Below are 17527 nucleotides of genomic sequence, written 5' to 3'. Positions count from 1 at the left end.
TTGGGAAGCCAAAAAAGCCTCTTCACGGAGAGTGACCTCCTCCAAAATAACCTTTGCCATGGAGGAAGCGTTTTCAGTGTGGGGAGGAAAAGCTCCAAACCCATGTTGTAACATTTTCAGATCTGTAAGATGAAGCATTTTGAAGGCTCCTTTTGCAGCAGGATGCACACGCTGCAAGCTTTACAAAACTATATTAAAGCATAAACTGAAAGCCTTAAAACAGCGAAGTCAAAGCAAAGAGTAAACAAAAACCACACCACACAGGGTTAGAGTTGAATACTGATAAAGATTTGACAGTATCACTACAAGAAGAAATAAAACAAGAGGAAATGCTATTTTCAACTTGCCTTCAAAGTCTAGCAAAAAAATATCTGAGAACTTAGAAAATAATATTGGAAGTAATGGTGGTTCAAATGAAACTGAAATATAAAGAGAAGCAGGTCTGAAACTAAGGGTCTTGGGTGCAAGAAGACACATTTGAAAAAAAACCACCTGAACATCTTTAAACTTCTTAAACCACAGAAACATGGAGGATGTCTGGAGTTTCTCTAAACCAAGAGCTACGTAGTAGTTCTATCCCAAACAACAATTCACTCTATTTGGATCAAAAACAACCTTTGAAAAGAAAAGGCAGAACATCTACAAGAAATGACTGTTTGTTACAAAAAGTCAGCAATGAAAGCTACAGTTTCAGAGGTGGAAAAGCAGAAATAAAAGGGAGCATTGCCTAAAGGCAAGTGGACTTAGATCCCACAGGGGAAATTAAATCAATACCGATATTCAGCCACTTTAAAGGGAAAACAGACAAAACATGGACTCTGTGAGGCAGTATGGATGGGACAGAAAGGAAAGAAAAATTTTCTAAGTATGGTGGGAAGGCTAACAATGCTTTGCTTTCATTTTCAGTATGGGGAATGATGAAGGACATGGAGACAAACGATGAAAGCATGGGTCGAAAGACATGACAAGCAAAGAGAAAAAATGTCAAGCGGAGCAAGTAAAGTATTTCTGGAGTATTAAAGAAATTGATGAGCAGGTTTGTGATACTGCAGTTGTATTAGTAAGAATGCTAAAAAATAAAATAAAATCCATCAGGAGCACAACCAGAGGACAGATTTAACAGCTGTCCCACCTCAAAATGCCCGCTAAGGCCTTCCATGCTATTGGCACAGACTGAGAACTACAGGAAGTAAATGAAAGAAGGAGAGCCTATGACATTCACCTGTTCACTGAAACTCAGAAAATTATTAGTTAAGATCACAAAACCAGTAGAATTAGTAGGATAAGTGGGTAAGGAGTAGACCAATATGAACATGCAGAAGGACAGTGTTAAAAAGGCAAGTACTGGCCTGGACTGATATTTCCGGGAAATGTGCTCAAGAACCAGGACAGAAGTTATGAACATCAAGTAGTTCACAAAAACAATACTGTACTGGAATTTATAGAGAAAACTTTGTTTTTCAAGTGATCACAGAAAAGAGACTCTGTAAAAGCCCATTCCACAGCTGTCAAGATACTTAATATCATTAAGTACAGTGAGATCATTTCTAACACGCTTTTTACTCCAAGGGTTGAGGTACAAACTTAGTTTAAGCTTCCTTAGCCTGTTTTTCATTTTAAAGAAACAGAATGAGGTGGGGAAGAATAAAATGGAAAATGGCATATCTTGGTTTTCCAAGATTCATGGGAAAGATGGCTATTGCAAAACATTCAACTTCAGTCAGTAAAAAGGGTAGAGAGAATGAGATGGAATAGAATAGACTAGACTATTTCAGTTGGAAGGGACCTACAACAATCATCTGACTGCCTGACCAATTCAGGGCTGACCAGAAGTTAAAGCATGTTGTTAAAGGCACTGTCCAAATGCCTCTTAAACATTGACAGGCTTGTGGCATCGACCACCTCTCTAGGAAGCCTGTTCCAGTGCTTGACCACCCTCTCAGTAAAGAAATGCTTCCTAATGTCCAGTCTAAACCTCCTCCACTGCAGCTCTGAACCATTCCCACACGTCCTGTCCCTGGATCCCAGGGAGCAGAGATCGGCACCTCCCTCTCCATGTCCCCTCCTCAGGAAGCTGCAGGGAGCAATGAGGCTCCCCTTCAGCCCCCTTTTCTCCAAATTAGACAAGCCCAAAGTCCTTAGCCGCTCCTCATAGGACATTCCTTCCAGCCCTTTCACCAGCTTTGTTGCTCTCCTCTGGACACATTCAAGGACCTTCACACCCTTCTTAAATTGTGGGGCCAAGAACTGCACACAGTACTCAAGGTGAGGCCGCACCAATGCTGAATAGAGCAGGATAATCCCCTCTCTTGACCAGCTGGTTATGCTGTGTTGGATGCACCCCAGGATGCGGGTTGCCCTCTCGGCTGCCAGGGCACGCTGCTGACTCCTATGAGCCTGCTGCCGACCAGCACCCCCAGATCCCTTTCTGCAGGGCTGCTCTCCAGCCACTCCTCTCCCAATTTATACTTGTGCCTGGAATTACTCCGTCCTAGGTGCACAATCCAGCATTTCGACTTGTTAAATTTCATCCCATTAATCATAGCCCAATACTCCAATCTATCTAGATCCCTCTGCAAGGCCTCCTGCTCCTCAAGACAGTCAACAGCACCTCCCAGTTTGGTATCATCAGCAAACTTGCTAATGGTGCATTCAACTCCTGCATCCAGATCGTTGATAAATATATTGAACAGAACTGGCCCTAGAATTGAACCCTGAGGAACACCACTGGTGCCTGGTCGCCAGCCAGATGCAGCCCCATTCACTACAACCCTTTGAGCTCTGCCCTTCAGCCAGTTCTTCATCCAGCGCACCGTAAACCTGCGGATCCCACAGCTGGACAACTTGTCCAGAAGGATGCTGTGAGGGAGAGATTCATCTGAAGAGATCTGCTTGCTGCTGCCAAATCTGGTAGGATTGATGAATTTAATATCAGAAGTGGCTTTACCTTTTCAGGCAATATCATTAGGGATGGCAGAACAGCTAAAAAATGACCAAGCTCATCAATAAGAAATTATTTCTGTGCAAAGTATTAACTTAGGTCTAGCAAGCACTTGGATTGAGGCATATCCTAATTAGATAACTCAGGTGTCAGGCTACTTATCAAATATATCCTTTAACTGGGAATTATAACTTTAATAACAAGCTGAAATCAGTTCGCTACAATTGGAGGTTTACAGGGTTGGTTTGAAAGCACAAGATATATTCAACCCAACATCCAGAGAGTCTGCAGTCAAAGGCTCCTCCTGACTACCACTCCCCACAAAAATACTGAAAAACCTTCTTGAGGTAACTATGTAGCATACTTCAAACAGATGAGATGACAAACTCAGTAAGGGGGAGTTCTGGAAAAATCTCAGTTCCTTCAAGAACTTGCAGCTTTCCCTTAAAGCAACAGAGGCAGAGCTGAACATCCTGCTTCTGTGCCCCCATTACTGTTTCCATGAGAACAACCTTCCAAAATCCTTCTCGTCTCCACCAAAGCAGCCGTAAAAGTGACAAACCAACCAAACTCATTAATTATCTCAGCTTCAATGGCACACCATTGCCAAGGAAATCAGCAAGAGCAGCTGGAAGAGCTTTCTCACCAGCAGGCCCCAAGTTAGGAGCTTCCACTCTGAATGGGAGCCATGGTCGCTTCAAGGTCGAAAGCTACAAAGGCATCTCTCTGCTTTGGCTTACCCATTACTAGGGCAAACAAAAACCTCTCCAAGACAAAAGATGATGAGAAAAATCACTGTAGCAAAAAACCCAAACCAAATCCCAACAAAACCCCCACCTATGCTGATTTGGTACAAGAGAGTGTAAAGAGAAAAAAATAAAAGTAAGGTAACTAATTTTAGAAAATAATTTAGGACTCCTAACTGTGATTTTAGTATTCCTAAATATTTTATTGGAGGACAAGCTATGGACAATAATATTCCATTTATCCAAAGTTGGAATTAACAAAGCAGTATGCTGGAATCAAAGTCACACTGCTGGAAGCTCTCAAGTTGCACTGCATCCTATTCTTTAGGTCCCTACTCTTCTACAGAGTGCAAATCATCATAATTCACTGCAAAACCCAGAACTGGACAATTGCAGAACCTTTCCCATAAAAGGTGCTACAAAAAAAGGGGATCTTCTGTTTCAGTAGAGTACTGAGACAATAAATCAGCAGATTTTTCTTTTTAAAGGAAAATTTTTTGCTTGAAAAGCATTGTCTGAAATCAACTGCAGGCTTTTCTGGACAAGGACTATGCACCAGTGGTTCTCAACCTATGCCTGCTCAACTACCACTGCAATTACAACAGTAAAGCGCAACATCTGCCTTTCACCGCTGACATCACTGCCAAAGCAAGTCCTCTAGACATTGCTTAGACATTTTTAGGCTGAAAATAAACAGAGCCCTTCCTACATCTCTTCAGAAGAGCTGAGCTATAGGAGCCTGGCTGGGAAGAGAAGACTATCTGATTTACAAATCAGTAGCCCTTGGTAAGAACAAGTTTGAGGATTAGCTGCTATTGCCCCACGGAGCACCACTTCCCATAATACAAGCAATAAATGGCAGATACGTTTATCACAACCTGACTGTGTTCCATAAATGTAATCTGACATAATGATTGTGGCACGACTCACTCTCTGCACAAGCATCCTCATCCTCCTCTTCATCCACGTTAGCTTCCTCTGCATGCAGTCTTTCAAGTGCTCTATAAGGAGGTGGCAATTTCATTGGAGGTGGAGCCCCATATTTTCTCTAATGGATTCAAAGAAAAATAGTTATATGTTTTGTAACCTCCACGCACAAGAAAAAAAATCCTGTTGTCTACTGCACTGTATGTATACATACACAGCTCTTAATTACATTGCTAAATTCTGCAGCATAGGCTTTTTATGCAAGAAATCAGAACAAAGTGACACTGAACATCAAAAAAAGAAAATACAATTGTGCATGTACATTTACTTGTTGAAGAAATACTTGTGTATCATCATAAACAGGAAAGTGTGAATGTTAATCAAGGGTTAAAAATAAACATTAAATCATATCCCATTTCTCATTAGAGGCTGAACAACAAAATTGTCTGGTACTGATAAAAGTAAAACTTTTAAATACAAAATAAAAACTCAATCTTCTTAGTGCATCTACAAATATTTAAACATAACAGTTCATCTATATTTTGGCTTCAATTTAAAAAAGAATTTGAATTATAACTTACGATAAAATTCTATTACCTCACATAAATACAGGCATCTCCTATAATGATGCATATAGCGGTGCATAGCAGGCATAAAGAATAGCTCTGAATCTAATGCAAACAGGCGCTTGTTCGTCCGAGCAACTGCTTTTATAGTGCCGAGTAACTGGATCGTGCCTTAGTTTGCTACATGATTTCACTAAATTATGTTCAACTATATCCCATGCAACCCCACTACTAATAGCAGGATGCACTTTAGAAAGGGAACACTGAGTACGATATGCCATTAGAGCAACCAGAATGCCCGTAATTAATTTCTTCTACAGCTGGGTATTACGACTCAACACCCAAACATCAAACCCAGAATAAAATTTTTCACTGTGTACAATGAAAGTTGAACCTGCATATGAATTTCTAAAATCTTGAGCCTACATTTGTATAGAATAGTCTAACTAGCAAACTGCAACACAAGCTACATAGAAAATTTTGTGAGATAAAGTATACATCATCCCATCCATTTAAAAAACACTACAGGAAAGTGCTGCTTTGAAGACAGTATAACAATAATAAATGAAATTAATTCAATTCAATAGTAGTAAGAGTGTATAATAAGAGCACTTGGAAAGGTGACAGCTGTTTCCCCAAAGTATCCAATACACCAAATACGCCTCCCACTTTTTGCTTGACGCCAGCAAAATCCAGAAGATCCAGGAAGCGCGAGAGGACTCACGTTCTATGTTACTGCGCAGGTGAAGACTGAAAACCTGCAGCCCCACTTTCATCTGCTTATGACAAATCAGCAGTATCACTATAATTTAGTAATAACTCATAGTTTAAATGTTGACCCTTTGGCTTTTTAAGACCTTAAACATTTATTAGAAAGTCTGTGTGAAATTACACCAGACGCCTAAGCTTATCCAGCAGTTTGCTATGACTCAGAAGGACAAGGTTCTCTCATCCCTCCTGACCTGGTGAAAATGAGTAAATTGTGCCAGAGTACTCCATTATACTATGTTTTTGTATTAACACAGCTCTTTCCAGCACAGAGGAAAAAGCGCAGTTTACGTGGCCCACCAGCAAAATAACGTTAATATCTGGTTTGTTCACAAGAAGCTCAATTGTTTTAAGTGGTTTTATATAAATTGCTTCAAGTGATCATTTTTAAACAAATAGAGATCAAGAGAGGAGGATAAGCACCAAGAAATCAGAGAAAACCTTCAGTATTGAAAAGATAATTCATCATACAGAAAAAGGCAGATTTTCCAGCTGGATGTGACTGCTTTCAAATCAAACTCTTTTGTGACACTTTGAAGACTGGACTAGAAATATCATTGATTCCCCACAGGGACGCGGACTAGTAATCCACTAATAGCAACTCTTTCCAACCCAGAGATGCCCCTACTGTAGCACAGTATGACTGCTTTCTGAATCAATGTTCAAAGCTAAAAAGGAGCTACATATTTATGCACTGAAGCTCTTCTATATTCCACCTACCAGTTTACAGCACCAATAGATGAAAAAGGTTTGAAAAATATTAGGCTCCCCCTTTAACCTCCGAACGCTACAGAATGCAACACACTGGAGTCCTAGAGATTAAAGGCAGCACGTTGCAAGAGGATAAGCGCTTTTGAGATTAGAAATATAGATAACAAAACCAAGAAAAGGGGATTGTAACTGCTTCATAATAAGTATTATCCACTGGCATGAAAGCATGACTTCAACACCTTTCTTGATTTTTTTTGAATAACTGAGCCTCATAGCTTCTGTATCTGACAGGATCTGAAAGGAGTCTTACAAAAACTTTTGGAGGCAAGAGGGCCTTCCCAGTTATCCACCACACACCAGACTACTGAGTAGGATCAAATGAAAAGCTCATCGTATTTGTAGTTGGCATGTTAAACTGCACCGGGCAAAAGTTATTGTCTGCACTAATGCTGTCTCTGCTCCTCCAGTTCTGACACCCTCAAAGTACCTGACCTACACTCATCAGTCAGCACAGTTCCCACAGGAGAATAACTCCGCCATTCGAGCAATCTGGCTGGGAATGAGAAATTAAATTTTTCCCTTATTGTAGCGACTAAAACAAATCTACTGTTTTAGATTTTTTTCCCTTTTAAATCTGCTGTGAAGTTGCTTGAAAGTTACGGTGCAGTAATTGCTTCACAATTAGCCGGCCAGCTACAGATCACTTGGTCATTTCCTTGTTTTACACAGCAATGGGAGACGTAGGAGACTTAGTGGATTTAATTATCCTATAATATGATTTTACTGAATTTCAGCCAGACTCACATTAAGGATATAATTTGTGTACATGTTATTATTTCTCTGTTTCTACTGAACAAAGAGAATCAATTTGCCTCCACGTGGAGCAAAGCAGGTACTTCCAGAAAGATGCCAGTGAAGAGCTGCAATAAGTACAGGGTTTCAGCACCCAGGGGAGACCCACGGAACATTTCTCAGAAACATGCCTTGTATTTGGCAGAAATTTGGCAAAAATTACTTGAATCAAAGACATTTCAACAAAACACTTCAAATTTCATTTCAGTCTTCAGGGGGGCTTATCATAGAGTTATAATGCATGCTACTATACCGTTTGATTTAGTAAAACTTGGCTATAGCACTGAATGGAATAAATACCTTTTCACTCTTATTTTCTCTGCCTGCATCCTGATCTTTGCTGACTTTGATTCCCTTAGGCTGTACAGCAGAAACTACCTGAAAAACAATGCATATATTACACACATTAGAAAGAGCATTATAGCCGCAAAACAAACATCCAGAAGTTAGGTAATGACAACAATAAAGCTAGCCAGTACACCCTTCATTTTGCTCCATGTAGAAGGGTATTGCAGTGTAGTCTTTAAATTACATTCTTTTACTGAATTTACAAATATTCCCTGCTTTTTTTAGTGCCCCATCTCTTCAATCATTTAAACATTACTCTGAAGTCAACAATATGGATATACATCCTTGATACAGAGCTCAGTATGGACTCCTGAAGTGTCAGTTCTTAATTATTCAGATAGAGACCAGTGTCCATGCACACAGACACCTTACAAAAGAGAGCACGTTTAGCCTCTACGTAATATTCCTCCATGCTGTTCTTTATTCTTTCAAAATGTAATATATTCCCACTCCTCTGGCAGCACCTTATTTTGGTGAATAGGAGTTGGGACTGTGCAGTACTGCTGAGAGTCTGTGAATGCCCAGTTTCCTATAGCCTACAGTTCAAAGCAAAGCAACTCAATTTCAAGTTATCCGTCTTTCCCTTGATCTCTCTAGATTGAATAGGAAAGTAAGGGACAGAGATGCAGCTGAACACTTGAATGTTCTGACAGTTTTTTTGGATCTTTTCTGTGAAAAAGGCGATACAGAAAGGGAGCCAACTCAGTTACCATCACCGTGACTTTTGCCATCACTGCTTGAGCACCTTCCCAGCATAGCTGGTGAAAGTCTTAATAGATTTTGAAAGAATCCCTGGAGCACTGGAAAAATAACGGACACAGTTGTGCCAGATTTGTCTACAGTTGTCAAAAAGGTGTCCTCAGGTCTATTAATCCGCCAACATTCTCAATTACGTTGTCAGATTATACCAAAAGTACGTAGAAGTCTTGGGGATTTTGTGTGTACTTCAAGGCAGGCAGAATTGTATGCCTTTTCTTACTAAGGCATTGAAAGGTTTCTTGCCTTGGCCTTGCAGATGAGGAGGCATCTAAATCTCTTGAAATCTAACTTGTTCCCAAATAACTACTTCAGGTGCCTTTGATGACATATTTTACACAGAGTTGCTAGTGTGAATCTGGCGAATTTTAATTACACTTTTGTTCATTGGGATATCAGAGTGTATTTTTAGATTATGAAATATGAACAAATTAAAATACACAGAGCCAGACTCAATTACACAGGTGGGAGAACTGAATTAGCACCTAGTCAACAGATTTACATCTACTTGATTTACATCAGAGAAACAAGGTTTCAAATCAGGCCAGACAAGTAATCAATCAATCATGTGGTCTGTAAGCAGAAACTCTGTCAGAAAGGATGGACACAAAAATTGATGGAACTCGCTGAAAGAAATTTAGCCAAGTTAAAAAAGGGTATTACACATTTATTAAGTTTTGGAATAAAAATAGAAATAAACTTACTTTTGGTATGTTAGACAAACCCTGAACCACAAACACAACAGGATTTCCTGCATTCTTGATAGCTTCTACGGCTTCCTCGTGTGTGGCGTTTTGTAGGTCTATCCCAGAAACCTAACAAACAATGTTTATTTTTATTAGGTAGCTTGTTTTTGGCACAGAGTCATTACAAGAGATCACACACATTCGCAGAAGATTTAGCATATCTGAGGAAGGTACCAAAAGCAGTCAAGAAAAATTATTTTTAAAGTATATTTCCATGATGGGTTAAGGAAAAGTATATTACTTAGTATTCCTAATTAAAAGATGGCCAAATGTTTCCCAAAGCAATCCTTCTAGATAAAAACATAAGGAATAAGATTGTCAGAGAATGCTAGATATAATGGTAGGTATAATACAATTCTTTCAGATTTTACCTGTTTATGAATTAAACCTGATTTGAAACAATTTTTCAAAACTTCACACACAACCCTAAAGCACATACAAGAACGGCACTATCAGCTTGAGAACGCAGATTCAGTAGTATTCATTTGGAGAAAAATTAGTAAAAAATGAACACAGAGCCAGAGATGAGAGCCAGGAATGGCTTTCTCCCCTGTGGCACCTGCCAGAATCAAGGATTTCCCCCAAATAGTAGTTAATCAGACTGTTAACTACTCCAAATTAACACACACAAAATAACAGACCAAATTTCAGTATGAAGAGTCTGTTCTTCTATATATTATAACTTATGCTTATAAAGGTATGCTATAACTTATTACTCATTTATATGGGAAGAAGGCACTCGCTTTTTTTCATTTCCCCATCAGATACCAGGACCTATCTTTTCTTAAATAAAGAGGACAAAGTTAAAAGAGCTCCATAGTCAGACCTCAAAAAAAAAGAAAAGACGACATTGGGGGTTTCTTTTGGTTTTTAAAACACAGTGTCGTCAATACTTCATGAAGTAGTGGCAGTATTTTGTCCCTCTCTCCTCCCAAAGCTGTTTGAGTCACAATCTTTGTTTCTTAGAATGAAAAGGTAGGTTTATCTGCATTTACCTCAAGTATTTTATCTCCAGTTTTTAAAGCCTTTGTTCTTCCTGCTGGGCTGTCTTCCAAAACTTGTTTGATAAAGATCCCTTTAAGTTCTTCTCCATTCTTCAGACGCTTTATGACAGTTTGTCCACCAACAATACTGATTCCAAGAGACACATGAGGGTCTCTAAAGATCTCAACACTGAAAAAATACATGTGGTAGTTCAACAGTTTGAAACAGTTTTTTAAACTGTAAATGCAAAGCCTTAAATAAATGTAAGCTTCTGGTCTTTCAAGAAGATTTCATAGAGTAAAGGGATGAGAGCATTCTTAAGCTTCTGGCTTTAACAGAGGCAGCTTTTTACCCTCAGTAGACCTCACCCGACAAAAAGAACAAAATTCTGCTCGCTCTTCCAAACAGGCTTTTATTTCAGAGCAAGTCAGGATAAAACAGGCAGGTCTTCAAGTAAACACTCATCCTCTTTCAGTTTGAGCAAATTGTCTGGAAATGGCAAATACTACAAGTGTTATGCTAGACAAACAATAAACCAAAGCATTTCATACAACTTTCTGAAGACTGACTTCAGTGTATCAGATGCATACTAGTCAGCTTAAGCAGAAATTTTCTGATCATATTTTACTTAGGACCATAAAAACAATTCACCTAAAAACGTTAACAATACAACAAGGATGTGGCTAAAACTTGGCTTGGCAATTTGGAATTCTGCCATTAAGCTTAGCAGAGAACCCATGGAAAAGGAGACAGCAGCACTATGCATTGTTCACACCTAATAGTTATGAAATGAGCAAGAACTTGTAGGTCATCCACAACGTAAACCCGCCAAGCTTTCCCAAGTCAGCTGTATAAATAGAAGGCATAATTCTGTTGAACATCTGTTAAAAATTCACTGTATCTAAGAAAGCCCAAGGTACACAAGTACCTAAAAGCTATTGGCAGAGGAGGGGAGAAAAAAAACCCACGAGCACTAATAGGGCTCACAGAAAAAAAGACATAAGGTAAATGGGAAGAAATAATGCAATCATATGAACATACGTCCGTGGTGGTCCCCAGTGGCTGAAGTTTGGAGTTTCTTCTCCTTCTCCTTCTTCTCTCTCAGGTAATTCACTAATTGGGGGCATGGGGGGAGGGGGGAGGAATAAAAAATAAAAAAGGCATCACCCATGCCAGGTCACAATTCCTTGCATATTTTATATCTGGCAGTGAGACAGCAATGCCTTCTCACACTGTCCAGTTTAAACCAAATGTGCAGAGTCAACAGACTAGACAGGAATTTTTGTATTTAGGTTTAAATGTACTTAAGGAATGCTCCAGAAATAAACATGATGGGCAGACCAAATTTATAAGCTGCTCTGTGATATACAAATCTGCACTGCATTTACTCATTCAAAATGACTATTTAAGCAATTAACGTTTACTTTCTGATAAATATGCTGTGATTCTTATAGAGGGATATAAACATGATAAAACCAGTCTAGCTGACCAGAAAGTAGATCATGATGCAACTGGGAGAACAGATCCGGTGTGTTCCATTAAACACCTCAGAACAGGGTGCTAATTAAACTTTTATCCAATATGTGACTCACCCATTCACAGAATAGGAACGGAAGTATGGAACTGCATGCCCCCACAGAAAGGTAGAAACAATACATCTTTGCACGTATTTTATGTAGATCCTGAGAGCTGTAAATGCTACTCTTAAACTGCAAAAAGGAAGTAGGATGTTGTGCTGGAGAAATAATCCTTATTGTTGAGCTGCTTTCCCTCTGAGGGAAGATTACAGACGAATTAGGGAAGTACTTGAGGATTGGAATCAACAGGCCCCAAAAGCAGATCCACTACTCACCCAAAACTGGTGGGGAAAGAATGGGACACTTGACAGATGTGGCAAATATCTACAACCAGTGCCAGCTCAAGGTTTCTCAGCACCACTGGCAAGGCTAAAATTTCCTGCACAGGCCTGAGAGCCATGGCTAAACTGCTCTTCCCAAAAGGAAGAACAAAGGAAAGCGAAAACCAAGAGGACAGAACTATGAAAAGGAGCTAAGGGGAGAGCTCCTTAAGCACTAATGACCAATGCTGCCAGTAAAGGCTACGTCCCTCTCCTCCAGGCCACATCCATGCTCCCCTCACAGTGGAGAAAGTGAAGTAGGTGGCAGAGCCATTCACACTTTTCTGCCCCAGTACTCAGGGGAGGAAACGTGGGAAGTAAAGATTCAGTAAGGTTGTAAGGCAAAATTCAGCTCCTTGGGCAAAAGTCACAGAACTGTGGCCATCTATGTACGTCTTACTGTTTCACACAGCTTTTGATGATTAGTCAGCTAAGTAAAGCAAGAAGACAGTTAAGATCATTAATTGAAAATCTTCCAAAAATTGAAATCTTTCTCCATACCTGCACAACGCTGTTCTAGGCTGAGCTAAGGTGGTTACTCTCCCAGATTCTGGGTTCTTGGAAAAAACATAATCCTCCCCTTTTAGTTCTTCCTTTTCAATAGCTTCCAGATCAACAGCAAGCCCAGGTCCTTTAGAGTCAATCCGAAGCTTTGTATCTGAAGAAGAAAAGGTGTAGATGTCAACTTTTGCTTCCTCTGTCCCTGCATCTACCAGATATCACCCTTGGAAAGAAAACCCTTAGCTCACCATGTTCCAAATATGGATGTTGTATGATGATCAAGAGGCTTAAAGATACAGAACATTTATTTTTGAAGGAAATGTAAACCACACCAAACACTTTTTTGTAGCACCTTGCTTCTGACATACATACAGTCAAATAGTAACAGGAAACATCAAATCTTTGTGGAACTGAGACATGCTTAGGTACAACCTATATGACAGACGCTCCTCACAAAACCACATGATTAGAAATAGTGAATCCATCCTTTATGCGGGGAGAATGGTGCAAAGCCCTGCTCCAGCACAGAACCCCATCACACTGGGAAAGACTGATGTCATTTTGGTGACATAAGTATCAACAGAGCTCCTTGCAAGAGTCGTCAGTCTGCCACTGTAGCTTACACAGTGTCTGCTGTACAAGATGCAGGTGACAAAGAAAGGAAACAACCCAACCTCCTTTCTCCCAACCAGTGAGTGCTATATCAGGCAGGTTGATAAATTTATTTCCCTGATGATCTACCAAAACCCAACCATCTACCTCTGGCCATCCGACAAGGACAAACTTTGCTCCTGAGCACCGATTACAAAACCAAGATATGGGACAATTATCTACCATAGAGTTCACTTGCGAATTTTGGTTGTGGTAAAGCTACCTCCAGAGCCTGTCACATTTTTTTGTTTGTTTTAAAGTGCAAAAATCTATAAAATCAGCAACCAAAAGTGACTGAAACAAATTCCTGACAGAAATTACAGGCACAAGCTATTTTACTTATGCATGGAGTCCTACTGGGGATATTAGCTACACAGAAGAACGTGATTCTCCACAGGCAGGACAAAGCTGCAGCCACTTTCAGTATCACTTGTGACAATTGTAGGAAAAGATTTGGAGGAGGAAGCAAGATCATGAAGCTGAAACCTATTTAAAGCCAGACTGTTCTGAGCCTGCAGAAGTCTTCATTTGAATATTTTATCATTTCAAAGAATTTGTGTTTTGGTATAAAATTTAAATTTGTAAATATAAAATTATAAGGTAAAGAAAAAACTTCTTACAAACCTAAATCCATCTTGTTTTTTGCTCCTGACTGGGTAGTTTCAGTACCAAATATGTCTTTTTGGTAGCCACTGTGTGCTGTGGTTCCAGAAAATAGTGAAGTTATACTAGCATTTTCTTCACACTTCACAGAGAAGAAAAAAAAGAGTAATTGAAGTTAGAAAGCAATGGTATCACTTATACAGGGGTATTTTTCATGAACATTGATTTTTACAGCAAACATTCACATTTTTTCAACTACATTCATATTTATTCAGATAACTATGAAATACTAACTGCTCATTTATGCACTATATTAAGAAGAGGCATGAAAAATGTTATGTGCAATTGCAATATAAAGCAACTATCTTTCTGCTTGCTTGTAATTCAGACAAGTTCTTTACTCTTGCTCATTTGTTGATTTTAAGTAACAAATGTATAAATTTAATATTGTGCACTCTAACAGAAAACTGTCACTAGAAGCTGCATTTTAGCCTGTTTATGTACATAGTGCAAAAGGGGACAAGCCAAACAAAACCTGAAATTCTCTGTGGCTGTGATATTAAATCCTTTTCCACCTCATTTTTTTCATATAAAAGCATACATCTCGGAAGCTGGTGCATGGAAGGCTGATATTATCACTTTTTTGTTTGGCAAGTGAATGAACAAAGACTCAGAAAAAAATAATTCTCAGAATACTTGAGGAGGACATATAAATAAGAGTTTCACAATTTACCTGAAGCTCTGTCTCCTTTCTACTCCTTCATCCACCAGTATGCTTGTTACAATTGCTTCCGTCATATAATTTTTCACTCAACTGCACTATCATCTGGCTTAAGGAACTGATTTGGATTAAAAATAATGAGGAAAAGAGGGAGCTCCTTTCACTGTCATTGCTGCTGAAGCCCCTGGACTATTAAAACCACGAAGTGACGTTCTGCTATTACTGATATGCACCGTATTAGTACAGCTTGCAAAAAAGAACTGAGCCCACAAGTCAGAGATGGGAAAGAGGACGCAAGTACAGGATGCCTATAAATACACCAACCACAGCACATACCTCATTTGAGCAGTTAAATATACAGACATTAAGTAACCAAAAGAACCTTCCAAAATGTACAAAGAGATAGACTGGTGTCCTTTAGAGGTACCCAGATCTCATCCAGTAATTAAAACACTAGAAAGACTCCTTACAGAGTTTAGGTCTAGAATTTGCCTTGAGGTATGGGTCCCATAGTCAGAGTACAGCACTGAGACCAAGACAGCATTCCTTACCATTTCATCTTTATTGAATGGATATTCCAGGGACTGTTTCGGACTTAAGTTAACACTGGATCTTAAGTCTTGTACTTCAGTAGTCTCAAGCTGCTTTGCCCATCGTTCTGTACCGAGGTTCCTCTCTGAAGTTGCCTTCTGTCCACATGATGCATTATATTTCAAGAAGCTTGAATCTTCTTCATACTCATCATCCACCAACACTTCCCGTTCTTCATCCACTTCTGTTCTGGGTTTCAGAAATTCATGCATCTCCCAGGACTCCTTCTCATACTTATTGTCATTTTGAGAAAGCTGAAATGACCTTCTCAAGTCCAAACTTGGTTCATCAACAATTTCTTCTTTAAAAGGTGTTTCATCTCTGAAACCCTGCATAAAACATTACAGGAATATAGATTTTACATTATGTTTCTTGCTAACTCTTTTAAAACTATGTTTTATGTTAGGCCCATATTAAAAATGACATCCTGATTTTTTAAAGTGAAAATCTTCTACCTTTTGCATTTTCTAAAAGAAAATACACTCTCTGACTTATGATTTTAACACCCAAAGTAGACATTGTAATTTTTTTTTTTTAAATATAAAGAAATTTAAGTTGCACAGCTTAGACATTGCTGCAGCCATTGAGAATAACCAATCTGGACTGAAGTTAGGGAATGAGAATTATTAAATAACACTAAAAAACCTACAGGAAAAAGTATATATAAATCCAGCTAAAGTATCTCTGTGCTCCAGACTTATCTGCTATCGCTTTATGAATGCATGTACATTTCTTACAATACCATCAGCTAAATAAAAAACAGCCTGAGTTTGCTTATGCAACAGTGTCAGCAATAAAAAAAACCCAAACCAAATCAAAAGCGACACTCGTTTATCCCTCCCTTGAGTATTCCATATAATATTTTAACCTGGGGGAGAAGGGAAATGGATGACCCACATCCTCAAAAAAAAAAAAAAAAAAAAAAAGACAGACATAATTGACTGTTCATTTTCTAATACCCTTACTGTTTTAAAGAGAAGAGTGCTCACCTTTCTGCTGAATTCAAACCACTGAGCAACAAACCAAAAAAACAAACAACAAAACCAAAAGAAAAGGTATTAAAACCCACTCTGAAAGATCTCGCTTAACAGTTCTTTTACTGGGATTTGTCACATGGTTCCCCAATTTTCAATGCTCCATGCTTTCCTAAACTGAATGGGGTGCTCATGGAGTGAGTCTGCACAGGCGTCTCTGAAATTTTACGCCTTGCACCGCTACCAGAAAGCTTGCCACACACAGAAAGCTTTTCCTCTCTTTTCTTCCGGCCACCAAGTATGTATGCCCAAACCCGATCTTCAAGGCACCGAAACCCCAAACACTGAATCCAATCTACAGATTCAGGGGTCCTCAATCAAAATGTTTTTCTTTCTGCTTCCTGCCCCTTCCCAGACTCCCAAGGTACTTCACTATTTCTGACCTTTAGTGTCAGAATCCTGTTTTGTTAGGTTTGTACAAATGCAGAAGAAAAAAACCCAGACGCTGCCAAAATGTTCGCATAGTTCAAATGAGAGGCAGGAGAGAAAACAAGAGACAGCCAAGAGCATAAGGAAACAATGCAATAATACTAGCTGGCACGAAAGCAGAACATTAGCAATCTAGAAATTAGCACATTTTTCATAAGCATTAAATGTTCCTCTCATCCATTTGCCCTGTGTACCTCAATCTCAAAAAATACCCAGTCTGAAGAGATTCTAATTCTCTTCATCTTTACGTCATTTCACTTCACTTCACTTCTGCAGCATCATTCTCTAAACACTTCTGTAAGAGGCACCAACTTCATTGTTGTATAAAACAGTTGACTTAGCTCAGAACCACACAGCAATTTGTATTACCATCTCCTGATACGGCAGTTAGGTATGTATAATCACAGACTGCTGCACTGCAGTAGCAGACACTACCAATGGAATAGGGAATACTGCAAACATGACAGTAAAGTCTACTGTTGTAGCACGTAAAATCTTCAAGTTGCCTTTTTTTTTTTTTTTTTTTTTGAGGTCAGCTTTGTCAGCACTGTGCTAGTGCATAAGACTGGAAGTCATCATGACACACCACTCTTGGCTCTTATATGAGCAGGTAAGATAATAAATGGATGGAAATTTTATACTACTGCTCTAAGCTACTATCAATGCTGTCATACATAAGGTAAAACAAAATACAAGCAAATACCTCTGCCTGTATTTTGTACAAATTGATCATTCCAGTTTCAATATTCAGCAGG

The 17527-nt window shown here is 39.1% G+C and overlaps 1 protein-coding gene across 1 annotated transcript in view; it reads right to left on the bottom strand.

Moving 5' to 3' along the window:
• The window catches only part of INADL (InaD-like (Drosophila)), a gene marked incomplete at its 3' end in the record, with an annotated part of 89560 nt that overhangs the window by 22511 nt on the left and 49522 nt on the right, over nucleotides 1-17527 (bottom strand). Inside the window, exons 19-26 of the mRNA XM_009587598.1 lie at nucleotides 15270-15638; nucleotides 14019-14139; nucleotides 12744-12900; nucleotides 11387-11458; nucleotides 10357-10534; nucleotides 9320-9430; nucleotides 7812-7889; nucleotides 4618-4735 (exon numbers count right to left, since the gene is read on the bottom strand). Coding sequence (XP_009585893.1) covers nucleotides 4618-4735; nucleotides 7812-7889; nucleotides 9320-9430; nucleotides 10357-10534; nucleotides 11387-11458; nucleotides 12744-12900; nucleotides 14019-14139; nucleotides 15270-15638 — 1204 coding nt within the window. The remainder of the gene's footprint in view (nucleotides 1-4617; nucleotides 4736-7811; nucleotides 7890-9319; nucleotides 9431-10356; nucleotides 10535-11386; nucleotides 11459-12743; nucleotides 12901-14018; nucleotides 14140-15269; nucleotides 15639-17527) is intronic.

This window comes from Fulmarus glacialis, unplaced genomic scaffold (assembly GCF_000690835.1).
Source record: "Fulmarus glacialis isolate BGI_N327 unplaced genomic scaffold, ASM69083v1 scaffold29890, whole genome shotgun sequence".
Classification (NCBI taxonomy): Eukaryota; Metazoa; Chordata; class Aves; order Procellariiformes; family Procellariidae; genus Fulmarus; species Fulmarus glacialis.
This window is presented reverse-complemented; position numbering and strand designations above follow the sequence as displayed.